General features: G+C 40.4%; 2 protein-coding genes across 10 annotated transcripts; one reads left to right on the top strand and one right to left on the bottom strand.

The window, feature by feature from the left end:
• Positions 1 to 1,337: 1,337 nt before the first annotated feature.
• rmi1 (RMI1, RecQ mediated genome instability 1, homolog (S. cerevisiae)) lies at positions 1,338 to 10,231 on the bottom strand. Of its 3 annotated transcripts, XM_075467828.1 has the most exons (9): positions 9,938 to 10,231; positions 9,317 to 9,815; positions 7,430 to 7,540; positions 6,330 to 6,479; positions 5,301 to 5,371; positions 4,898 to 5,021; positions 4,676 to 4,760; positions 4,308 to 4,488; positions 1,338 to 3,391 (listed from the first exon to the last, which is right to left on the bottom strand). In XM_075467828.1, exons 2-9 carry the CDS (start codon positions 9,476 to 9,478, stop codon positions 2,176 to 2,178), a joined length of 2,100 nt encoding a protein of 699 aa, XP_075323943.1. In that variant the 5' UTR covers positions 9,479 to 9,815; positions 9,938 to 10,231; the 3' UTR covers positions 1,338 to 2,175. The 3 variants fall into 3 exon arrangements, with proteins under 3 accessions (XP_075323943.1, XP_075323945.1, XP_075323944.1); XM_075467830.1 differs by having other exon boundaries at positions 9,317 to 10,231; XM_075467829.1 differs by lacking the exons at positions 7,430 to 7,540; positions 9,317 to 9,815; positions 9,938 to 10,231 and adding an exon at positions 6,722 to 6,803.
• An 80-nt stretch (positions 10,232 to 10,311) lies between these two features.
• Positions 10,312 to 22,384, top strand: hnrnpk (heterogeneous nuclear ribonucleoprotein K). 7 transcript variants are annotated; one of them, XM_075467819.1, is made up of 17 exons: positions 10,312 to 10,397; positions 11,279 to 11,352; positions 11,458 to 11,621; positions 12,024 to 12,121; positions 12,434 to 12,490; positions 13,433 to 13,476; positions 15,037 to 15,109; positions 15,388 to 15,516; positions 15,853 to 15,981; positions 16,240 to 16,571; positions 17,056 to 17,103; positions 18,113 to 18,152; positions 18,939 to 18,954; positions 19,386 to 19,418; positions 19,597 to 19,664; positions 20,053 to 20,222; positions 21,469 to 22,384. In XM_075467819.1, exons 3-17 carry the CDS (start codon positions 11,564 to 11,566, stop codon positions 21,497 to 21,499), a joined length of 1,326 nt encoding a protein of 441 aa, XP_075323934.1. In that variant the 5' UTR covers positions 10,312 to 10,397; positions 11,279 to 11,352; positions 11,458 to 11,563; the 3' UTR covers positions 21,500 to 22,384. The 7 variants fall into 7 exon arrangements, with proteins under 7 accessions (XP_075323934.1, XP_075323937.1, XP_075323933.1 ...); XM_075467822.1 differs by having other exon boundaries at positions 11,455 to 11,621; positions 15,403 to 15,516; XM_075467818.1 differs by having other exon boundaries at positions 11,455 to 11,621.
• The last annotated feature ends 176 nt before the right edge of the window (positions 22,385 to 22,560 follow it).

Below are 22,560 nucleotides of genomic sequence, written 5' to 3'. Positions count from 1 at the left end.
AAGTATTTGCTTTAACATATATATCACTAAGGAGTTTTTATGCCTCGTATGCTTTAACATGTATATTTTCAATCTAAAATCTCAATCTATAACCACCAATGTTGCCAGTCCAGTCCAGTGAAAAACCTCCAAGCTAACAAAGAGACAGCCGCAGATTTCCTTATGTGACATCCAGTCTTTGATCACTGTTGGTACAGTTCATTTCAAATCATGTACACACTGAAAAATATCATTCTGAATCACATATACTCAATAATCTTTCTTTTCACAGGAGGTCATGCAGAGAGCAAGGTTGCTATCAACATCTGCATTGAGAGACATAATGAAACGTGTTGATGCAGGAGTGACTGTGTTCCTTTCAGATATTTCACATTGTGGTCAAACTGTTCCTGTTTGATTTCAACATATATGTTTGAGGATAAACAGGTTTGAATTGAGCTATTTCATAGGAGTTTCTTACAGCTGCTTTTTCTTGGGGTCCTCGGGTGAGTCACTGAGAAATGATACGATGCACAGATCGATAACTAGAAAACAAATTTGGACCTTTGTGTTCGCATCCTTGTTCCTCCTTTCTCCTCTGCAGCCTGATTGCATATGGACATGAAATTAAGAGAAACAACAAAGTAGGACCGTGTTGAGGCGATGTATTGCATCATGTCATTTGTTGTGTTTTCCATCTGAGATTCTGAGAAACTGTACTGTACGCCTGACTACAGCGTCTCTTCCACTGAGACAAAACTCTGTTTAATTTACTCTATCATCCAGTATTTATTCCACTTGTATCTCCATATGGGTTGCTTCTTTTCCACCTTCTCGCCCACCCATCCACCGTACCCAGCTTCATTAGCACATAACAGGCTATCAACATGCATAGCAGGGTCCTGATTTAGATGTTCAACCTGATTAGCTCTTAATGAATTGAGAGCAGCTACCTGAATGGAAGTGCACACTGTGCCACAAGGCGATGGCATACATGTATAGACACAAAGATACATGAATGTAAACACTAAGACAGTATGTTCTAACGTACACTCCCATTAATTTAAGTAGACAGTTTTCACTCATTATCACACCTTAGCAGCCACGTCAATTCTTTTTTTGGTGTGTGTGAACCTTTGAGATTTTTCAACTCAACAGCCCAAAAAGCTAAAAGATTGTTTACCACATGAAACACCAGGACAGATGTCGGTTACCTCAGGTTTTTTGCATGGTCATGAGGTATACAATGCCCAGTTGACGTTGAAGAATAAAGATGAGTTGCGGGCGGCAGATTTAGAAACAAGCTCAGGGATGCTTCTTTAGTCGAACAGCATGAACGACAATTATGAAACCTTCAGAGGAATTTTATTTCAATTTACAGAAAATACAAACAAAGAATTAGATTCAAAGACAAAAGCATGCGTGAGGCTCTGTAATATAGAGAAATAATCAAGCCCATGGCCTCTCCTTTATCTTCCTTTCCTCTGATTCTCCTCTGGGGAAGTTTATTAAAGACCCATGCTGCCCTTGGCTATTCAATCACTTTTCAGTCAGAAGTAATGGTTGCGCTGAATGAATGCAAAGGCTGGCAATTCATTACTGCAATCAGAATATGAAGACCCCCATTTCCCCATGTCTCATATCCACTCTTCCCTTCAAGCAGTTTTCAATGTTGGACAGAATTTGTTATACTCAACCCTGGGTTGTATGAACACATGTGCTGATAGCCAATAAAAAATTTACATTTATATTTAAAATTGTAGCCTTTTTGTTTCTTGAGTCTGTTTACAGAAAGTAAGATGGTGGATTTAAAGCCTTAAATAGCACAATGAATAGATGAATGAAATCCTCTGATGACAAATGGCAGAATATCACATTCACATATAGCAGATGGGATGCATTGCAACACCGGGTTTACTGATCAGCAGACATCCAGTTCACACCTTCTGCTCTCTAAATCTGAAGCAGAAGGGCAGGTTGATCAACAATCCAAAAAACATTTTTTTTTTATTTTTTTTTATTTTTTTTTTTTTTTTAAATACCGATGTTTTATTACACCAAAGAAACAGTTTTCTTTCTGAACCATTTGCCTCCGTTTTACTGGCAATTTTTCATCTCAGCTTATGGGCAATATACTTTTCCGTCGCAGGTCATTTTCTCATCATTGCCTACTTCCACTCAAACACTCCACTGCGTTTATCTTTTCCTCTCCCTCACCCTCCGCTCCAGCTCCTGGAGCACTCTCTCATTGACAGGTTCGGCCTTTGCCACCACAGATTTCCTGCCCTCTGGTTCAATCACAATTTTCATGATACAGCACATGTCCACCAGCTCTTCTTGACATCTCCTCATCCCAGCATCCAGCTCACTTCTCCTGGATGGGTCACGCTTCAGAGCCCCCTTTTCAGAAACTGAGAAGCCCAGGAGGCTCGTCAAAACCTCATTGGATAGCTCCACGTCCAGGTAACCGCTTCCGTCGGATATTGTAGCGCAGACGCTCCAAACGCCGTTAGTGCTGCTCAATTTCCCCGAAAGAGTCACAATAAAAGCTTTGACATAGATCTCAATGGTGTGGGGGTGCGGTTTGGACAACAATTCTTCTAGCAAGCATAAGTAGGTAAAAGGCGGAGAGGTCAGAGTGACATCAGGGACTGTTCTGTCACTCTGAGCATCTCGGTCTGAAAATACTCTGTTCAGTTCTGCAGTGCGAGGGTTGTACTTTTTAGCTTGAGATGTGACAGTTTCTGTTTTTGTTAATTTGCTGACAAGTTCACAACCGGAGCCTGTGGCATCTGTTTTGCTCTCCCTGACCCTATTAGGTCCCTCTTCGACGTGGAGCTGAGCCTTTCCACCAGTCCTCTCAGTTTGTACCCCACTGGCATCAACCTCTTGAAAAAGACAGTCCATGTCCTCATCCATAAAATTGCTCTCATCATTGGTAACAAATTCTAATTCACGTGACGGCCCTAAAGCTGTTGAGGAAAGAAAGGGCTTGGAAGATGCTGTGGTTAACGACCCTGAAGCTTCTCTCGTGCATCCTTGGTGGTCTCTTTTCTGTGAGGTGGATCTGGAGTTGGAAGCTCCGAAGTGTTCAAACTGAGGGGTGTTGGGTCTTGTCGCTCTGTTCATACTGCTAGGATTTCTAATAGTTATGCTGTCATTCTGAGGTGGGCTTCTGTGAGAGTGTGCAGTAACATTCTCGCTGCCCAGAAGAATCACACTGTCTAACTCATCCAGGGGGAGATCGTCAAAGTCTTCATCGGGAAAGTCTTCGTCTGCCAAGTTGTCCGGTTGGGTGTGTTGATGAATCTCATAGTCTTGTTGTTCACCAGTGTTGTGATGGGCTCGGACCAAACCACCTCTGTTGCTCTGGGTCAACCCTCTTCCCTGAGAGCGGCTGGAGGTTTCACTTCTGAAAGACAAAACCAACAGGATTAATGGGATCAATGTTCCAAGGGGAATCATAGATAAGGAGATTCAAATGCAGATTTAAAGCTCGTTGCAATCCAGAGAATCCTTTACAACAGATTTATCAGGAAAAGAAGATGAATAACTCCAGAAACAAGGAGATGTAGCAAGTTTTATCCATGATTACAGATTTAGTATCTCTACATTTGCAATAATCTGACTCCACTCCACTTACTTTGCCTTGTAGATAATTATTTGGAAACAGTCTTACTCTTCCAAATCAGAATGATCAGTTAATGCTTTACTTTATTTCTCTGCCATTTGTCTCTGTGAGCAGATCTAACTGAACTTGGTCAGGGCTCCAAAATGCAACCAATTTGGTTGTACATGCGACAACCAAAAACTATTTGGAGTGATACTAATTTTATTTTTCTTGATCATACTGGTGAACCTGACATGTGGCGGACCTACTATGCCCCTGAACTGAAAACATTTTTGTAATTCAAAGTGAAGGATATAAACAAACATTAAGCTTATTGCCAACTTGTCAGTGATTTTGGTCAGTCGCCAGTCACTAGCAAATAAACTCTTTGGATCCACAGATTTTCCGATTGGAGGACAACAATTCCGACAACTACACGTTTTACTTGGAAAAAGTTTGTTGAGGCCTTCCTCTGTCATAACAGAGTGTTGACAGGTCTGTAGGCAATAGACGAACAGAAACACCAAGAACCACAAAAGCAGTTTATTAGGCACGTTTGTCAACATGCTGTGGAATGAAAATGGTTCGTGGTTCCTTTAAAACTTTCTGAAGAAAGACATGCTAAAACTCCAATGTCAAGGTACTATTTGTTTGCCTGATAACGTGAAGAGGAATCCCAGCATCAAGTCATGAAGATAACACGATGTTACCCGCCCACCTGGATGAGACATGGCTTCTGAAAGAGGAGCTTGTTGAAGACATAGAGACGGTCTCCTGCAGCGTCCTGTAGCCACTGTCCTGGGAAGATCCAGCATGAAGTATGTCAGCCTCCCCTTGCCCCTCTAGACTGGCCAACAGCTCTGCATCATCCACCTCCAGGTCCTCCATTTCCTGGTTATCTTAAGAGGATAACAGCATCGGAATTTTAACTAATCATATAATGGGTGCGTTTGTTAATGTGAAGTCAACGTTTCCAGTCATACTTGCCAAGGTCTTGTGGTGTCATACTGTACAAATTTTATTTACTCTGTGAATTTTACAGGACACAATCTAACTACAAAGATCCACAAACTCTGGTCAATGTACCTTGTTGTGGTGCTTGTGGGGCCTCCTGCTCTTCCTGCTGCCGCTGCTCCTCAGGCAGACCCAGTGTCCGACACAACACCCTTCCCTGTTAGGGCAGCATGGGAAACAACCACTTAATCTGTAAACAATCTTATTCACTACCGTGTATCACTTTTGCCACTGTTTAAAATACTGAGTGAACCACATTTATTCTGATACACAAGAAAACATGAATTTCTATACCTGATTATTCCTGTTCACCAAGTCCTCCACCTCGCCACCCAGAATCTTGACATTGGATGGTCCCAGCAGCACCACACCAAGTCTGCAAACCATCCGTCCTTGCAACTGTAGCTTTGCACCAGGCCTGGAAAGTCGACATCATTTCAGAATATCATTATGCTTTACAAAAAACCCCAAAAAACAGTGTTTTTTATTGATCTATTTATTCTGTTAGAGAGAAATAAGAGCAACCCATCTGTTTGTCAAAAATAAGTTTGGATGCATGAGTCACTACAAAGCTTGAACTGTTTCACAGATGACCATTTTTGTAATATTTTAGGAAGGTGTGGAGCTTTTTATTAGCAAAAACAGCAGCCAAAACACATAAAATTGCTTTCAAATGTTGTACAGATCAATCCTTCACCTGATCGCTCCACTTAGTGCAGGGACAGACTGATACTCCATGGCTTCCAAGCTCTGGACACCATCTGTTACCTGTACAATAAAGGGAACGTGTTTGACCAGGGAACAATGCAACGATCAAATGAGGATGACACAATTATTAAGATTGACGTTCTTGGAATATTGCAATAAAAATATAAATTGCTACCCTATGTATTTTTCTATTAACTGTGCAAGGTATTCTGAAACTTGAAAATGATATATGGACTTAATAAGCAAGACAAAAAAATAAACATTTTACAGTTTTTCATCATTTCATGCGTCGTGACTCTTAATGTATCTGGCTTAGTTCTTTTAGTAGCCTTTTTCAGTGTTATTGCAACAGAGATTTCGACCCCAAGAATAGTGGGACTTGCTCAAGATGGTCGGAAAAACTAAAAAGTTTGAAAAGCCACAGCTACGTTTCTAAGCAACACCAGCCATATGAGGAGTGCATTATTCTAGGTGAAAATTACAGTGTGTAATGTATTGCTGCAATTTATTCCATCATGTGCTCTCACTAATTGTCTCCTTTCACTCGGATTCAATTGAGAAGAGCAGCAGATGTCTTCACAACTCTACTGAACAAAGTTACACAAAGATAAAGCCTGATCATAAGTGATTAGCGTTTAACAAGAAGAACATATACAGCTTTCTGCTTGTAGCACAGAGGTGCTAAAAACTACTTGATTGTTCGTAGTGATTCTTGAATTTGTGTGAAAACACACATAATGGCTGTTGATGCTGAAGCCACCACTTCAAAACGCAAAAACATACTAATTAAATATAATTTCTTTTGATCTCTTAATCTTTACCTGACTTTGTGTTCAAAGGGTGAACTATCCTTTGGCACAACAGTTAGGCTGTCTCAGTTGAGAGGCAGAGAACTTATTCATCACCAACTCGGCAGTTGCCTTCAAAGGTTAATGAAACTCTTAGTTCCGTGAACACGCTCGTTTCTACAGACCAACACTGAAATTCAGAAATCCTACAGTTCACAAATTCCTCTGACCTGCAGCAGCAACATACGGGTTGATTTGGCTTCCCAGGGCCTCTGAGTGGCCTGTGTGACAGCAGACACTTCGTCATTGGTGCAGTCTGTACCCCTCCAGTTCTGCAGCTGACCATATGCAGGCTGACTGATGTCCAACAATGAGTCAACCTAAAACAGAGAGAGACTTCAGTTATGTTTCCTTTAGATTGCAAAGTAATTTCTTAAACATCTTGTGAGATGTTTGACAGTGTACAGCCCCATCATGGTGATACTTATACATCGTGAATTGCTGTGCTTAACTAACAATTTGTCACAAAGGTTTCCAGCTGGATTTCCAATTAGCATCTAGGAGAACTGGAACCCAGTGGTGCTTCATTATAACAGAGGACTTCAGAGTCTGCACCAATCACCTCTTTTTCTTGAATTCCCCATCAGCCAGATTTTTTTGCTTCACCAGCTGGAAGTGTGACTTTCTGCACTGCACAAAGGAGCGAAATTATCATGAAAAATTAATGGGAAGAATCTAACAGCCATGACATGAATTAAAAATTGACTCAACGTTTAAATGCTCTAAAAATTTGAAATTTTAAAAAAATGTAAAAACTGACGTTAGATTAATCAGCACGAACAGTTTCTTTGTTCAAAGTGTTAATGCTACGCAATTTATCTTTACATGATTTTGCGCGTGTGTTGTGGTTGATAATACATGCACGAATGTCTTTCTCCTCCTACTTTTTCTACATTCTGCTGCAAGTCCCAGCATACTGTTTGCTGTTGAGAGCACAGACCGTATACAAAAGATGGAAGTAGCAACCCCTAAGTCAACCTTTGGTGTGCCTTTTGTGTCTGCCAGTTCAACACTTAGCTGCTGGGTGGATTAGAGCCAGAACCTCACATCTGGTGACTTGTGTCTCGGCCACTTAAAGCAGCCCAGCCCATAATAATGTATAATACATTATAAAATGTAAATAATGACTTTGCTGACATGAAGGGTCAAATTAAGTAAAGGGGATGAAACCACTTTTTTATTTTTATTCCAGGCTTTAAACATGTTATATGTATACTTTTTAATGAATGTGTCTTTTAATATCTGGCCAAAGTGTTAAACAAGCCAGCACCTGAACACAGAAGGTGCCCCTCAGTTCGGTCTTCTGGGCCTGAGCGAGCCCTTCAGGGAGAACGGGGTAGTCCAGGTCTCTCAGGTCCGTCAACAGCCACTGATCCAGCACCTACAATTTCACATCATACAGAGAGATGTAGGAGTTTTTAGGCTGTTGGTGATTTTGTCTCTCGGGGCAACTCTTACTGTGAGTCCATGCCATTTTATGTTGCTTTGATTTCACTGATACGAATGTCCATCTCATTATAATGCACCTCATCAGATTAAAAGTAGCACACTCAACCCCGACACAGGTCCAATGACGCTATTATCAAAGTCTGAATCAGTCAAAGAAATGATTCAACAAAAAGAGAGAAACATCACAGGGCATACCGACTCATTAGTGCCAGCAAGTCCCTGCAGATTCAGTGACATGTACATGCTTATTCACATCATTGAAAAAGTGCTCTGCATGACTGAGATCTGGGGACCATGTGGCCCACTGTAATAAACTCGTATCACGGTCATCTTGAAATCACCAGGAGATGATATGTCCACTGAAAAATTAAGCAATATCTCCCTCGAGTATCTGTTCGAAGAAACAGACAGACTTTGGCCACGAAAGGACACAGCTGTTCAGCAGCAATATTTCGGTACACTGTGGCGTACAAAAGATGCGTCAGCGCAGGAAAACATACCCCACATGACGCCGCCACCAGCTGGTACAGATGACACCAAGCATGATGGATACATGCTGTTTACTCTAGGGTCCTTCCATGCTATAAACATATTGGAACAGAAACCAGGGTTTTTCAGACCAGGAGGTGTTCTTTCACTCTTCAACCGCCCACTTTTACCGATCACTAGCTACTACGGCACGATCGTGTCGATCTCAGCACTACAGAGATGCACATTGTCTTGGCCATTTGTTGTTGGTCTAGATAGAGGTTCAATGAGTTTTGCTTTCAGTGTGCTGCAAATGTGTGAAGAACTCAACAAAGAGATTGAAATCCCCTTCCATACATAGAGAAAAATACACAAACCACCTGCTGTATAGCAGAGATCATTCAGTTATTTCTAAGTATTTAAAATTCTTATATTTTGGTGGAAAGGAAAAAGTCTCAACCGTCGATCTCAAAATGATTAAACATCTTGGAGTTTCTGCAGAGGGTGGATATACCTTAGATTGGATAACAAGGTAGCTCTGCCCTTAAGCATACTCTGATTTACTGTCTGTATCACTATGAATGAGAATATAATCTGTTTAATGAACATTGCGCTTGATTGAAAAATGTTTGTGACTAAAGGGTCAGACCAAAAAAAAAACTCATGAGAGAAATGTTTGTCAAATGATGGCCATTTTCTCAGGCTTCTATACATCCAGACTGATGTTTGAAACAGAGTTGCCACCTGCATTAGAAAGAATGTACATAAACGTCACTTCCACACTGGCTTCCTTTATCAGACCCAAAGACCACAATGACTTTTATTTTATGTAGTCCTCGTTAAAAACTGAGATCTTTTTATTCATTTTTTTTTGACTGATCAACTCTAGATTTTCAACAGCTGATTGTAGCTCTACACAAGTGTGGACAATACAATCATGTATACTGTAGGTCATAATGGCAAAAAGCTTAGACAAGAGGCTGACACAACACTGGATTCTGATGCTCACATCCAAAGCCAGACACGTGTCTGGCCTTGTTTCTTTACAGAAACAAGGCTAACCGTAAATACCCAATGTATACGACCACCTTTGATCACAGCACCCAGTCATGAGAAAGAATGAAACAACTCTAAATAGCCGCAGAAAGTCCATCCATTATCAAAAACCATGACCCATGTTAACAATGTTGTCAATGCAGTGTGGTCGACTCACACTCAGCAAGACACACAGTGTGCCTACCTGTTGATTGATGTGCTGCTGGGCCAGACGAGCTGCTCCCCCTGCCTCTCCTTGAAGCCACTCCACACACGCTTCCAGCCAGGCATAAGGCACCTGGACATGCCAGGTCGACAGCAGCCAGGCTTGGGTTGCACGTACCACTGACTGAGTCTCTGGGGCCATCCCTGTCTTTTTCTATGTATTAGAACCTGTCTATCACTTTGAGCTACTGTACTTACTGTTATCAGCTGATGTGTACATATATAGGAAAACAACTCTTATTAGCTACGTAACGAAAACTCCCATGATACCTCTGCAAGCTACGACTATTTCTGAAAACTTTCAACGTTTCACTGAGTTGTAAATGTCACATTTAAGTTATAATGCTAAGTTTTACTGTAATTCGGTGGCCTTAAATGGGGTCTCCGCTTTAAGCTGCTACTAACCAACTGAAGAGAGATTTTTTTTCTTTTTAATATCAACATGGATAATTATAGGAGTACATGATCACGCATGGATACTGTCGAAAAGTGAGAAAAGGGATAGTGAGTGAGAAATCCAAGCAGTGATAGCATACAGTTTGTGCACATTTGAGAATAAAAAATGTCTTTATGATTTAGTAAATGTTGTGGTAAACGTTACCGGAGCCGCACGAGCAGCCGCTTGGATCAGGATGTAGTCTGGAAAGCAGCAAAGGCGCCAAAGTTGACAGACCCAACCTACCCAATTAGCAACAGAGATGCTATGTCTTATGTTCAAACAGTAAGACCACAGAAGGTCCTGAATACAGCCGAAGATCTTAAACTTAACAATCTGCGTCTCATACTGTCTTCTAAAAACATTTACATTTATCGTGCAGCTCACACTTTGTTAAAACGAATTACTCAAACTGCCACTGAAGAACGGATCCGCATCCGGAAACAGGGCGTGTAGTGTCACCTTGGAAACGCCTCATTTCTTTGATTGACATTCACTTTAGCCAATTGTGAGTGAGATCAATTTGATTTGCCTTCAATTCAACCAATGAGTACTCAATCATTGGGCTTGTACATTGCTAGGTTCGGTAGAGAAGGAAAGGGACAAGCGAAGTGTTGCACTGCAGGTTTGTGTTTTGACGATATTTTCCCTTTTTCATTGCCACAATTGAGCTAAGGTAGTTAAAGTGAACCAGTGTAATCGAAATAATAATGAATGCCTCTTTTATTGAAGTTAATGATTCACTTAACTGTTTTCTTTGTCCGCTGGCACGTTACCAATGTGGCTGGCCTGGCTAGCACCATTTGTGTTCAGCCACAATTATGGCAACATGGCGAAAGGAGCTAGCAGCTAGCTTAAATAGCTCGATCTGGTCTGTATTGATCGAATTATTATGCTTTCTCAAGCAGAGCGCACGATATTAACAACCTGACATCAAACATCATATTTTATGCCGCTAGTAAAGTGTTTCGGGAAAGTATGACCGATCACTGACTACATGTTTGACTCAAATTATCGAAGAAACTCGAAGCTAATGCATCGCCCTCCAGGCTAATTAGCTGCGCCGGTTGCTAACGTTAACCAGGATGGTGGTTAGCGTCATCTGAACAATTCTGCTTTCCATTTGATCGTTATAATAATTTAACAACTTCATCAGTGGTGTTGTTTGAATTGTGTTTTGGTCGTTAGAAATTGGCCTTGCTCTTTGACTAATACGTAATATTAATGGCATCTCACGGCAGTATTATTAATCACTGACTGATTAATCTCTTGATTTCCGGACTATGGCAGTCGCACTTTGACCTAACAGCCCCACAGATATTCCGTTGTGGAAGCCCATTACAATAGTCTTCGCCTGTTGTTCATAAAACTCATTGTTCTGCACTGTTAAAGAAAGGTTATATCAGCACTATGAGCGTACCAGTGTTTGTTTCAAGCATTAGTGCCACCGAGCCTTTTCCTATGGCTGTGTTTCAGCATTCAAAGTAGCCTCTCCCTCCCCGACAGGTCGTTTGAGTTGTTTGGTCCTTCTTCTTTTGGATCCGCCTATCAACACGCCCTCATCCCTGTAATAAATATCGGTGAGTCCAGGGTGCTTGTCAGTTTCTTCAATTTCGTCGCTTTTTCCCTCAAAAACAGCTTGAATTTTCTTCTTTATTTTTTTGTTAATCTTGATATGGCAGTAGAAGACAACACGTCGAAGGGACAGCTTCTCTGTTTCGTTCCCCCTGCTCCTGCCACCTGTATCTCCGATCAAGGTGCTCACATCTTCTCTTCCTCTGTCAGAAGACCATGGAGACAGAAATCGATCAGCAGGAAGATACTTCTTTCAGCAACACAGAGACTAACGGTATAAATGTTACCTCCTTTATAACATGTACTGAGAAAATGCAGATTTATTTTATTTTTTTTTAAATGCTGAGTGTTTTATATGGTAAAGATGAAAGCAACAGCAAATACTATTACAGATCAAATTTAAATTCTTTAACTTGGTGCTTTATTTTTTTTAAACATCCTCCGAAAAAATATTTTTGTAAATGTGTAAGCATAAAAAATGAATCTGTCTTTGCTAGTTTTGGAAAGGGAGAGCGATTTGCATGTAGTATTATATTTAAAAAGAGTTCTGAAATATGAGACTACTTGTGACTCTGCGATTCACCCCCCTCTCTTTCTTTTTTTTTAAATTCAGTCTGTCTTCTTAAAGGCTCTTTGCACTGAGTTGTCAGTGTGTGTTTTTATCTCCTCTTGCCAGGTAAGCGCCCTGCTGAGGATGCAGATGAGCAGAAATCATTCAAGCGCTCCAGGAATTCGGATGAGATGGTTGAGCTTCGCATTCTCCTGCAGAGCAAAGTAAATCGGCTTCCTTTTCATGTTAAACCCTGATGTCATTAGTTGTATTTTTGTCTCACTCTCTTTGGCTCTCTCACAGTAAGACTGCCAAATTCTTGTCTCATTTATTTGATAAATGGTTTTTCTTTTTGTTACCCTGATCACGTTCCTGCCTTCTGAATAGTTATCATCCTGACATAGTTACAGCCATTGTGCTTTGCTTTTCTTCACATTACTCATATTGTTATCATGAAGCTTGTATATTGTCTGTTTACTGTCAGCGCTCAGATGTTCTCATGTGTTCAGTTTTTATAAGTGTTCTTTCTATCCCAGAATGCAGGAGCTGTAATTGGGAAGGGTGGCAAAAACATCAAAGCCCTTCGTACAGACGTGAGTAGATCCATTCTTATTCATCCTGAATTGTTACTTTGTTCAGAGTTTTCTTTATTCTTCTCTTCGCTGACCTCTCAGACTCAGCTTCTTTCATAGGGCAGCAGCAGTTTTTTCATTTACCCTCTAGCTGAATAAAACTTACTATAGCATTTGCCGTTCTTAATTCCATTAGTGTTAACAAAGGGTGTGGTCATGGGCTCTTCTTACGAACCCCCTGGGTTTGGTTTTATTTATTTATTTGTTTTTTCGCATGAAAATTATGTTTTTGTATCAGCTCGGCTGGCCTGAGGCACAAAAGCCCAATAACGAGTCAATTTTTTTTTTTTCCATAATGATTATTTATTGTAACACTGCTGTTGTGGCGACACTGATGCTCTTGTAAGTTAAGATTTATTGGCTCAGTTCAGAGTTCATGAGGTCACCTGCAGCCCAAGCTAACTTTTTTATTTTTATAAATGTTCTGGCAAAGTGGCCAATTATTAATCCTTTCAATATCATTGCCTTTTTTTTTTTTTTTTTTTTTTTCTAGTCCTCCAGTTTGTTCTCCCCCTCTTTTTCACTTTCTCTGGTTTGTTCCTCAACATTGAACTCTTCATGTTCTTGATATGCCATTACCCATTTTTCCAGTGTCACGTTTCTCCTCTTCTCTCTTTGACAAGCCAATCTCTGAGAGAATCAAAGTAAAGTCACATTTCAACAGTGTAGAGCCTGTATATTAAAAATGTATTCCTCTTCCCTCTCCCTTGTTTATTATTTTACTCTTTACTTTTTTGCCCACTTCCTCCTCTGTTGCCCATGTTCTGGATGGCCCCTCCTGCGCCCGCCCACCTGACACCCTGGTTGGCCCTGCCCATAATCGTGCCCTGTCCCTAAATGGGCGCCTTACTTGATTGACATCTGTGCTCGAATGGCCCTGGCCCCTGCCCATGCCGTGCCCAGTACAATGCCAGTGTGTCAGTCCCAGACAGCAGTGGGCCTGAGCGGTATGTCCCTAAGCTCCTCCCTCTCACTGCCTGACTACAGGTCAAACAAACAAGAAGAAATGAATATTAAATAGTAATCCTGCCTCTGTCAAGTCACTGTATTTAAACTACCTGTTGAAAAAGTAAATTAACTTGAGTCAAAATGCCTAAATGCGGTTATATCCAAATCTGCCTGTTGATCCTGTAAAAGCCATGTGAACATCCTTTCCATGCCATTTTGAAGTAACATCAGCGTTTAAACTTAAGGTGGTGTTATCAGGTTTTTCCGCAATCTGCTACTGTCTTTTAAAGTCTTGCTATAATATTTGCAATATGTCCATGTGTTGTTTTTTTTATTCATTTATTTTTTTTGTTTAATTGATGATCATCTGTCCTCCTATCTTCCACATTTTCACCCCACCCCTACCCCTCAGAGTGGATATACTGGTTTTTCTTGTTTGATTATTATTTTTTTTTTTAGTTAGTTTCATAATCCCCTTTGCTTCTCACTTCATCCCATTCTTTTCTTGTGATGCCTTTCTTATGCTTTTAGTCAGTTAATCCATCCATTCTCAAACATAACAGGAAAGCTAAGATTCAAATGTGTGTGTGTGTGTGTGTGTGTGTGTGTCCTTGTTTGTCTAGTGCTTCACGTGAACCTGATTGACTGCTAGAGTATTTAAAGTAAATGATACCTCTTTCTGTCCCAATCATCTCTGCATTCTTTTTTTTTTATTTTTTTATTTTTTTTTTTTATGTTTATCGATTTTTGTCCCCATCCCCTAAAAACAAGCATCAACTTAGATGGTGGCAGACTTGATTTGTCTTGATAGAATCTGCTTTGTGACTTTTCCTCAGCCTGCCTACCACGCTGCTTCCATGTACAAACTGCCTAAATTCTTCTTATCAGTATGTTCATTGTGTTCTCTTAATAGGTGGGTGCAGACAACAATATTTGAATTATTATTATTTTAAGCTTTAAAATCACTGTCCAACGTAACATTTTAAGGCAGAACAACTTGGAGGTGATTGGGGAAAAATAAAAGAGTGATTCTATTACTTTTTCCAACTTTCCTCGTGTTTTTTGCCCCCTATTTTTGGGGTTGCAGTCAGTCTTTGTGGTATGCATCCACCGATCTACGCTTTAGGATCTTAAGACTCTGGCACTGCTGGTGCTGATTTCTGCTAGATTCTCCTCAAACTTTACCCTCCCCGTCTTGCCCCCTCAGCAGTTTCTTTTCTCTTGGGTCTTTTTTTTTTTTTTTGTCTCTTACTTCCTTTTTCTGAATCGAGTGTTTTCTTTTAATTGTACTGTTTCGGTGCCTGCTTTTTTTTTTTTTCCAATTTCCATGTAAAATTATCACCAACTTAGCAGGTCCAGTTTACAAAACAATGTTACCATTTAATTTAGCTCAAGACTGTTACAGGGTTAATTGTTTTCTGTTTTTAAAAAGGGGCTGTAATGAATTCTTTAATCTGAAATGTTGTTCCCTTCCCTTTGGGATGCCTTCTTGGCGCCCCAACCCCGCCCCTCTCTGTGTCGCTGTGCTCCGTTTCGTCATTGGTGGTTAAAATATGAAGAATCCTGAGCATCAGTGCAGACATTGAGACTGTTGGAGAAATCCTGCTCAAGATCATCCCAACATTAGAGGAGGTGAGGCTTTGCTGGGTACTCTCATTATGGGTGCTTGCTGTTTTCCTCATTACATATGTTGTCTGTTTAGAGGCTGAGGGCAAAATCAGTTGATACATTTTCTCTAACCATATGGATGCATAGCAATCGTTATTTGTGTGAAAGAATTACTGCTTCCTTTTGGCATCCTTCTTCTGCTTTAATTCTGATACTTGCAAGAATTTGAGGGATTGTAATGCTTAGGCAGTTTTGAATCTCTTTGTGTGTGAATAATATAGTTCGTATCATGGTATGAATAGTTATGTGCCCAACAGTACCAGCAATACAATGGTATGGATTTTGACTGTGAGCTGCGGCTGCTGATCCACCAGAGCTTGGCTGGCTCAATCATTGGGGTGAAGGGAGCAAAGATCAAAGAGCTCCGTGAGGTGTGTCATTTTGTAGTTTTTCTTTCTGCAGTTGAATAAATTTTACTGCATCCTCTGTTGCTGTAAGTTTGTCAGTTGTCTACATAGGATGTAACATTTTTTTGTTTTAGTTGTTGCTGTTTTTATATTTGGCTTAGATTTTTAAAATGAATGTTATTTGCGCTCTTCTGTGTGATGCGTGTGGTGTCATTTCTTGTGAAATTCCTATAAATGAACATAAATGTGATTTGATGAGTTAGTTTTTCTACGAGTTAGCCCCCGTGTCCTGTAGAATTGATTTATTTGTTCTTCTTTTTCACTGCTCACCCATGTGTGCCTTCATCTGTGTGTCTCCAGAACACAAAGACCAGCATCAAGCTGTTTCAGGAGTGTTGTCCCCAGTCGACAGACCGTGTAGTGCTGGTTGGTGGTAAAACTGAGAGGGTGGTGGAGTGTATCAAGACTATGCTGGAGCTCATTGCTGAAGTAAGGTTTTATAGTATTTCTAAGGCCTTTTTATGTTTCGCCAGGTTTTGTAGCTTGAGGATTTGCCACGTTTAAAAGGCTTTGCCTGAATCTGGGTGCATTAACTTTTGTGTTTTGCAATTTTTCATTTGTCTCTTGAGTTTTTAAAGTCATATATAGCAGTAGGAATGTACATGTCCTGCATTCTTTTAGTAGAATGCTTTACATCTTTTCCTGAGCAGGTAAAAAAAAACATCTTTCGCTGCCCTCATTTTTCAGGCACCCATAAAAGGCCGTACACAGCCATATGACCCCAACTTCTATGATGAAACGTATGAATATGGTGGTTTTACCATGATGTTTGAGGAGAGGGGTAGTGGCCGAAGACTCGTGGGAGGCTTCCCTATGCGAGGAGGCAGGTCCAGCGGCGGTGATCGTGGGTATGACCGAATGCCCTCCAGCAGAGGGGGGCGAGGTCCGCCGCCTCCATCCCGCCGTGACTATGATGAAATGAGCCCCCGCCGAGGTCCTCCTCCACCGCATCCGAGTAGGGTTGGAAGGGGCAGTGCCCGACCTCGCAACATGCCCATGGGACACCCACACAGAGGAGGGTAAGGGAAGAGCATACATGATTTACAGTCCTTGCCTCTTATTCCATTTTTAATGTTGAAAATATGAGTTTATGCCTGTTACAGATGACATATTGTAAATGGATGTGGTGTAACACCACAGAACCAGATTAGCTGCATGAAACTATTTATCAGATTTAAGTTGAGCTCCTTTTATTCCTGTTGAACTTGACTTTTAAGAGTTTTGATATTTCAGACCTCTCATTTGAAGCACTTGTTTTTTGTTTTTTTTACTTTGCTCATCAGTTTATACAAAACTTAAGCTTCTTCATTTGCTTTCTTTCCATTCAGATATTATTATTTTTTTTGCATTCTTTTGCATTGGCTAGACTGATATCAGTATTCTGCTCATAGGCCAGAAAAAGTAGTATTCATGGTTATCACATCATTAAGTTTATGTGCTCATCGGTATATGTCTGGTTGTATTTGTGTGTGTGTCTTCTTCCCATCTCCACCTCGCCCACAGAGACGATCGTTACTATGACTCGTACCGTGGCTCAGATGACAGGTCAAAGTAAGTTTCTGTTCCAAAACCTCAACTAAACCTCTAAATTAATCCTAACAGGGATACTTTGACATTAGGATTTCCTTTGGTTTTATATTATATGCACTTGCTGCAGCATTGAAAGATGGGCTGTAGCAACAACTGCTTGTTATTACCACTGGGATGGACGGTGCCTGCCGTCAGCTGGCACTTATCCTTTGGTCCTCGTAAGGAGTAGTTTACTTTTGCTGACAGATGTTCAGCATAATTTCTGGTCATGAGTGTGACAAAATATTTAGCCATTGTATAGAATTTTGAAGTGTTGAGGTATCCCTGCACATTCCTGACTTTCTTTCCTCACTACCCCCTTGTTGAAATGTCTGGCATCTTTTTTTTTTTTTTTTTTTTTTTTTAAAATTCATATCACACTATTAAAACTTTTGCCTCTTGTCTCATCTGTAACTGTCCAGACTTTGATCTTTCGTGGTGCATTTTCCTTTTTTTTTAATTATTGTTTTGGTTTTTAGAAAATATTGTTAAACATTGTATAAAGATGTTCAGACGCCCGTCTGTTGGCAATAATGTAGTAAGTCATACTGAGTTAAGCTGAGACTTTAGTTTGACATGACATTAACACCTGTGCATGATGTTCCCCAGAAACAAAAAGATAAAAAGTAAATCCATATGCATTTCTCTAGCTAATTCCATGATTTGAGCTCATTCGTTTGGGGGTGAGCCAGCAGCCCTTGGCTCTGATCAGCATCACCACCACCTGTCACTCCTCTCACCATAACACTGTCAGAGCTGTTCCTGTTACTGTGTGGGAAGATGGTTGAGAGGAAATGTGTTTATACAGTAATCTTGCTCAGCGTGTGTGCAGTTTGACCTAGACCATAAATTTTCTGTGGAATGTTGTCAAGCATTTTTTTTTTTTTTTTCTTCTAAACATTTTCTATTTCTTTCCACTCCAACCCACATCTCTCTCTCTCTGTCTCTCTTTCTTTTTCTGCACGTCTGTGTTTCCCCTCCCCATCAACAGTGACAGAAGAGGCAGACCGGATCGCTACAGCGATAACATGGTTAGTGACCCTTTGCTAAATGCATGCAGCTCTGGTAGTAGCATTTAATTTGGTGCAAGCGTCCTCAGGCTAGCACACTGGTTGGTCGTAGCACTACACAATATGCACTAATTGTCCTGTGGTGACAATAGTGGTTTACTGACAGTGCAACCATGGCTGGTCACTTGAGCCCATCCTGTACATACACTCATCTGAGACCTGGCCATGGATGCCTGCCAGATTTTGCATGGTGTAAGCCATCTCACCAAATGACCGTAATCACCACAGCCAGAGACACCCCATAATAATCGGCTATAATTGCCCTCTTACTGTGTACTTTTCATGGCCAGCCTGTTTTTCCTGCAAAGAGAGAGGATGGTGGGGGTGGCCATGGTTGGTTGCTAAGCACTAATAACGCTTTGTTGACAGACTGGAAGGTCTCTTTCTGCCTCTTTTTCTCTCTCTCTCTCTCTCTGAGACCTGGCAGGCAGGATACTGCCTGCTGTTGCTCAGCAACAGCTTTTTTGAATCGCTTGTTGCCCTGGTGACAGCAGCAGCTGAAAATGGAGGCTGATGGAGATGCAAGGAGAGATGGAAAAGGGGGGATGGAGGGAGGAGAGAAGGAGGAGTCTGTTTTATGGATGAAAACTGGGTGGCTTTTAGTTGAGTCTACTCCATGGACAAGGCTGCTGCATTACTTATACGTTTATGCTTCCAGTCCTGTATCCATATTGGTGGGATCTTTAAAATGAAAGGAATGGGTTGCTCTGCTTTTAACACTGCTGTATTTTTATTTGTTTTTTGCAGAGTGGCGGTGGATATGGTAAGTGCTTTTCCCTGTTTTCCTCTGACATTGTAAGGATGTGGTCATAAGGTTCCTAAGAGAGCAGGCCTTTTTTCTAGCATAGAGGCAGATTTAAAAAAAAAAAAAAAAAAAAAAAACAGAAAAACTGGGTGAACAGACATGTTTGGGCAGTTTTTTTTTTTTTTTTTTTTTTTTTTTTCCATTCAAACTGCCAGGGTTGTGTTTTACTTGACTTATTGATGATTATAACAAATGTTGCGTGTAGCCTGCAGAGTTAATTATAGTTATATATTAAATATAATTTTAACATGTATAACAAGTAATACGTCTGAGTTTAGTGTTGAGGTGGGTGATTTGAATGCTTTTTGTTTACGAATGTGTAGTAAGTAAGTTGTCTTGGTATTTACCATTGAGTCAGTGTTTTCCGTGTCTTCCCCCCCCCTGCTTAGACAACAGTTCTTCATGGGATAGCTACCCGTCAGGTGAGTCTCCACACTCGGCCTCCAATCAATACAATTATAAGTTATTTGCTGAATCGTGTGAAATGTTGTTTGACAGCAATTTATTGATCCTGAGTGCTGTTTTTATTTTCCCACCATTTCTACACATCATGTTCCTGGTATGTCTACTTTGATTTTGACCCGTTCCTTCCTCCATCAGGTGGACGTGGCTCCTATAATGACATGGGTGGCCCCGTTATCACCACACAAGTAACAATTCCTAAAGATGTGAGTAAATGACAGTAAGATATTTTTTATAGATGGAAAGCTTGGTTTTCTTCAGCCACTATAAGCTCATAACCAGTCTAAAACCTACTTACTTTCTCATATGTGATGATGGTATCTGCAATTTTGTCCTTCTACGTCATTTGACATTTATGTTTTATTCTATTATGTGTGCAGTTGCTAATTAAATGGCATATATTCCATATATATAGTAAAATAGGTTGTTAAGGCCATTTTTGCCATTGAGTATGAATGGAAAAAAATCATTTGAATACTTGTTCATTTGAATACATCTGAAACCTGTATTTTCTTGAGCCTGTCATGGTGCATTTCAAGTCCCTAAAATCTCCTCTTTTTATATTTTTCTCTTCAATCTCCTCCCCTCCAACAGCTGGCTGGCTCTATCATTGGTAAGGGAGGCCAGAGAATTAAACAGATCCGCCATGAGTCTGGGGCCTCCATCAAGATCGATGAGCCCCTGGAAGGCTCTGAAGACCGAATCATTACCATTACTGGCACCCAGGATCAGATCCAGAACGCCCAGTACCTTCTACAGAATAGGCAAGTCCTTGCATCATGTTTTCCTGTTAATACTGATTTCCATCTCATGGGATATAAAGTTTCTCAAATCGGCATCCTAGTTGCATTTGAACCTCCCATGTTTGCCAGTCAAGCTCATTACATAGTAGCCTTAGTTTTTAACTCTATGCAGACCTTCATTAGAGTGTTCTGGAGGCTCCGAATTTGGTCTGAGCTTGCATGATTATTGCTTCATTAAAAGTACTCTCATTGATGAAAGACTCCTCCAGATTGTAGCCTTAAAGTGGATCCAAATGAAACAGAACTCAAAATGCTTAAAGATTGTTATCATTGTTCAGTCTGTTGAAACAAATGATAAATTTGGTTGAGTTTGTAAATCTTTGATTCTTTTCTGAAATTGCCTCCTTGTTCTGAGAAGCCCACTTTTTGTTGGGTTCAGTTCCATTGCCTGCTGTCTCTTCTTCACTAACCCCCTTCCTTTCCCATGCAACCTGCAACTAATTCAAACCTTCCTCTTACATGAAATGGCTGTGAAGGAGTAGGCAAACATAAATTGGATTTCTTTTTCTTTTCTTTCTTTCTTTATTTTTGAGGGTTAATGTCAATGACATGACACTCCCTTTCGTCTAGTGAATATAATTTTCAAAAAGAAAAGAATGTCTATTTGCCATCAAAGCCGTTTCACTGTGAAGCAGGGAGTGGATTGATTCTTCCCCTGGCTGCTGCTGTGTGGAAGACTAGTGATTTTGTTGTTTTTAGTTAGATTAACCGACAACAAATCACAGTCTGCCAAATAGCACAGGCTCCTCCTCTTCTGTCTCCCTTGGCAACCAGTAGGCACGTATGATACACACTACTTCCTTGTTGATGCCATCTAAGCTTTGCCCGAATGCTAATACAGCTGTAGACCTGTTGCCCTGTCTCATGAGTAGTGTAGTGTTGCCATGGTAACTAACCCTGCCTCCCTCTTTCTTCCTCTCCTCCTCCAGTGAACTGCACCTGCTTGGACACAAGGACTAACCACACCTCTCTTTTCATTCTCTTTCATGCTCTTCCTCAGCCACTTGTCAGATCCTCACCTCCCTCCTCTCTGCCCGTCTTTCTTACTCGCCCTTTCTCTCTCCTCCTCCCGCTATGCATCCTTTTCTTCTCAAGTCCTCATCCTCCCACAGTTGCATAGCTATATATTTACACTGTCATTTGCTTGTGAATTGTATTTTTTTTTGTCCTGTGCGTGTTATTCATTTTTCCACTCTTTGTATTTCAGTGTGAAGCAGTACTCGGGTCATTTGCTGTAGATCCAGGAGGCGCAGATTGAAGCAGTGTCAGATTGACCCCCTCCCACCCCCCCCACCTCCTTTTCCTCATCTCAACCTTTTTGCCCCTTCCCAAAACGTCCCCTTCAGACAATTACTCTGGATAGTGGGTGTTTCTTTTTTTCTTTATTTTGAATTTTATTTTTGTATTTTTTAATGAAATAAATGTCCAACATTCCTGCGCATCAAACAAAATGTAGATGATCTGCATTTTAAAGTTTAGTCCAATAGTTTATCAGATTTTGCTTTTTCTAACACTCATATATCAAAATATCTCAGACTCCTACAGAATAAACAGAACAAGTATAAACATAACCTTTATTTTTTTGAGGGTTTTGGGTTTTTTTTATAACTAAAACGTGTGTGTTTGTGTCTCTGTGAATCTGTCCTGTATGCGCATGTCAGTGTGCGTGGGTTGGCATGTTTTTTTTTTTTTTTTTTTTTTGTCAGTCCTTTCACACACTTGTACCCAGCTACCACTCTGTGCAACATGTAGAATGTAATTTTTTTTTATTGTTATTATTTTAAAGAGCTCTGGGGGAACTTTATCTTGTAAAATGGATTTTGCTATGTTTATGTCGGGACTTGTGTACACACCATATACAGGACAGTCTAATTTGTATGAATGTTGTAGTTGTGTGATTTAAATAAACCAAAATAATTTGAGTAACACCAGAAATCTAAACATTTGTGTTTGTAGCTAGCAGTTGGTTAAGGCATTTTGTTGGAGATTTGACGAATTATACACAAAATTTTTCTATTTTGTCCTTGCATATCCCTGTGCTCTACACCTGTTTGCTCTCCATGCTATAGATTTCACATTGTCAAGTTGTAAGACAAATAAAGATAATGCCACTTTTTACTGAACTTGGATTTTTTTTGTTGCTCTTTCTAGTTGAATTTTTAGGTTTGCAAATGGATGTGCTTTCTGTCCACCTACTGGATTAGGATTAAAAGTAATAAATTCGTCTACTCTCCAAAGTTTACTTTCAAAGTTTATAGTCAGAACCAATCAGTTTGACTACAAAAATGTGTAAAGCTCA

Source organism: Odontesthes bonariensis, chromosome 6, assembly GCF_027942865.1.
Source record: "Odontesthes bonariensis isolate fOdoBon6 chromosome 6, fOdoBon6.hap1, whole genome shotgun sequence".
NCBI classification, from domain to species: domain Eukaryota; kingdom Metazoa; phylum Chordata; class Actinopteri; order Atheriniformes; family Atherinopsidae; genus Odontesthes; species Odontesthes bonariensis.
The sequence above is the reverse complement of the archived record's forward strand: the minus strand, read 5'-3'. Positions and strand labels throughout refer to the sequence as shown.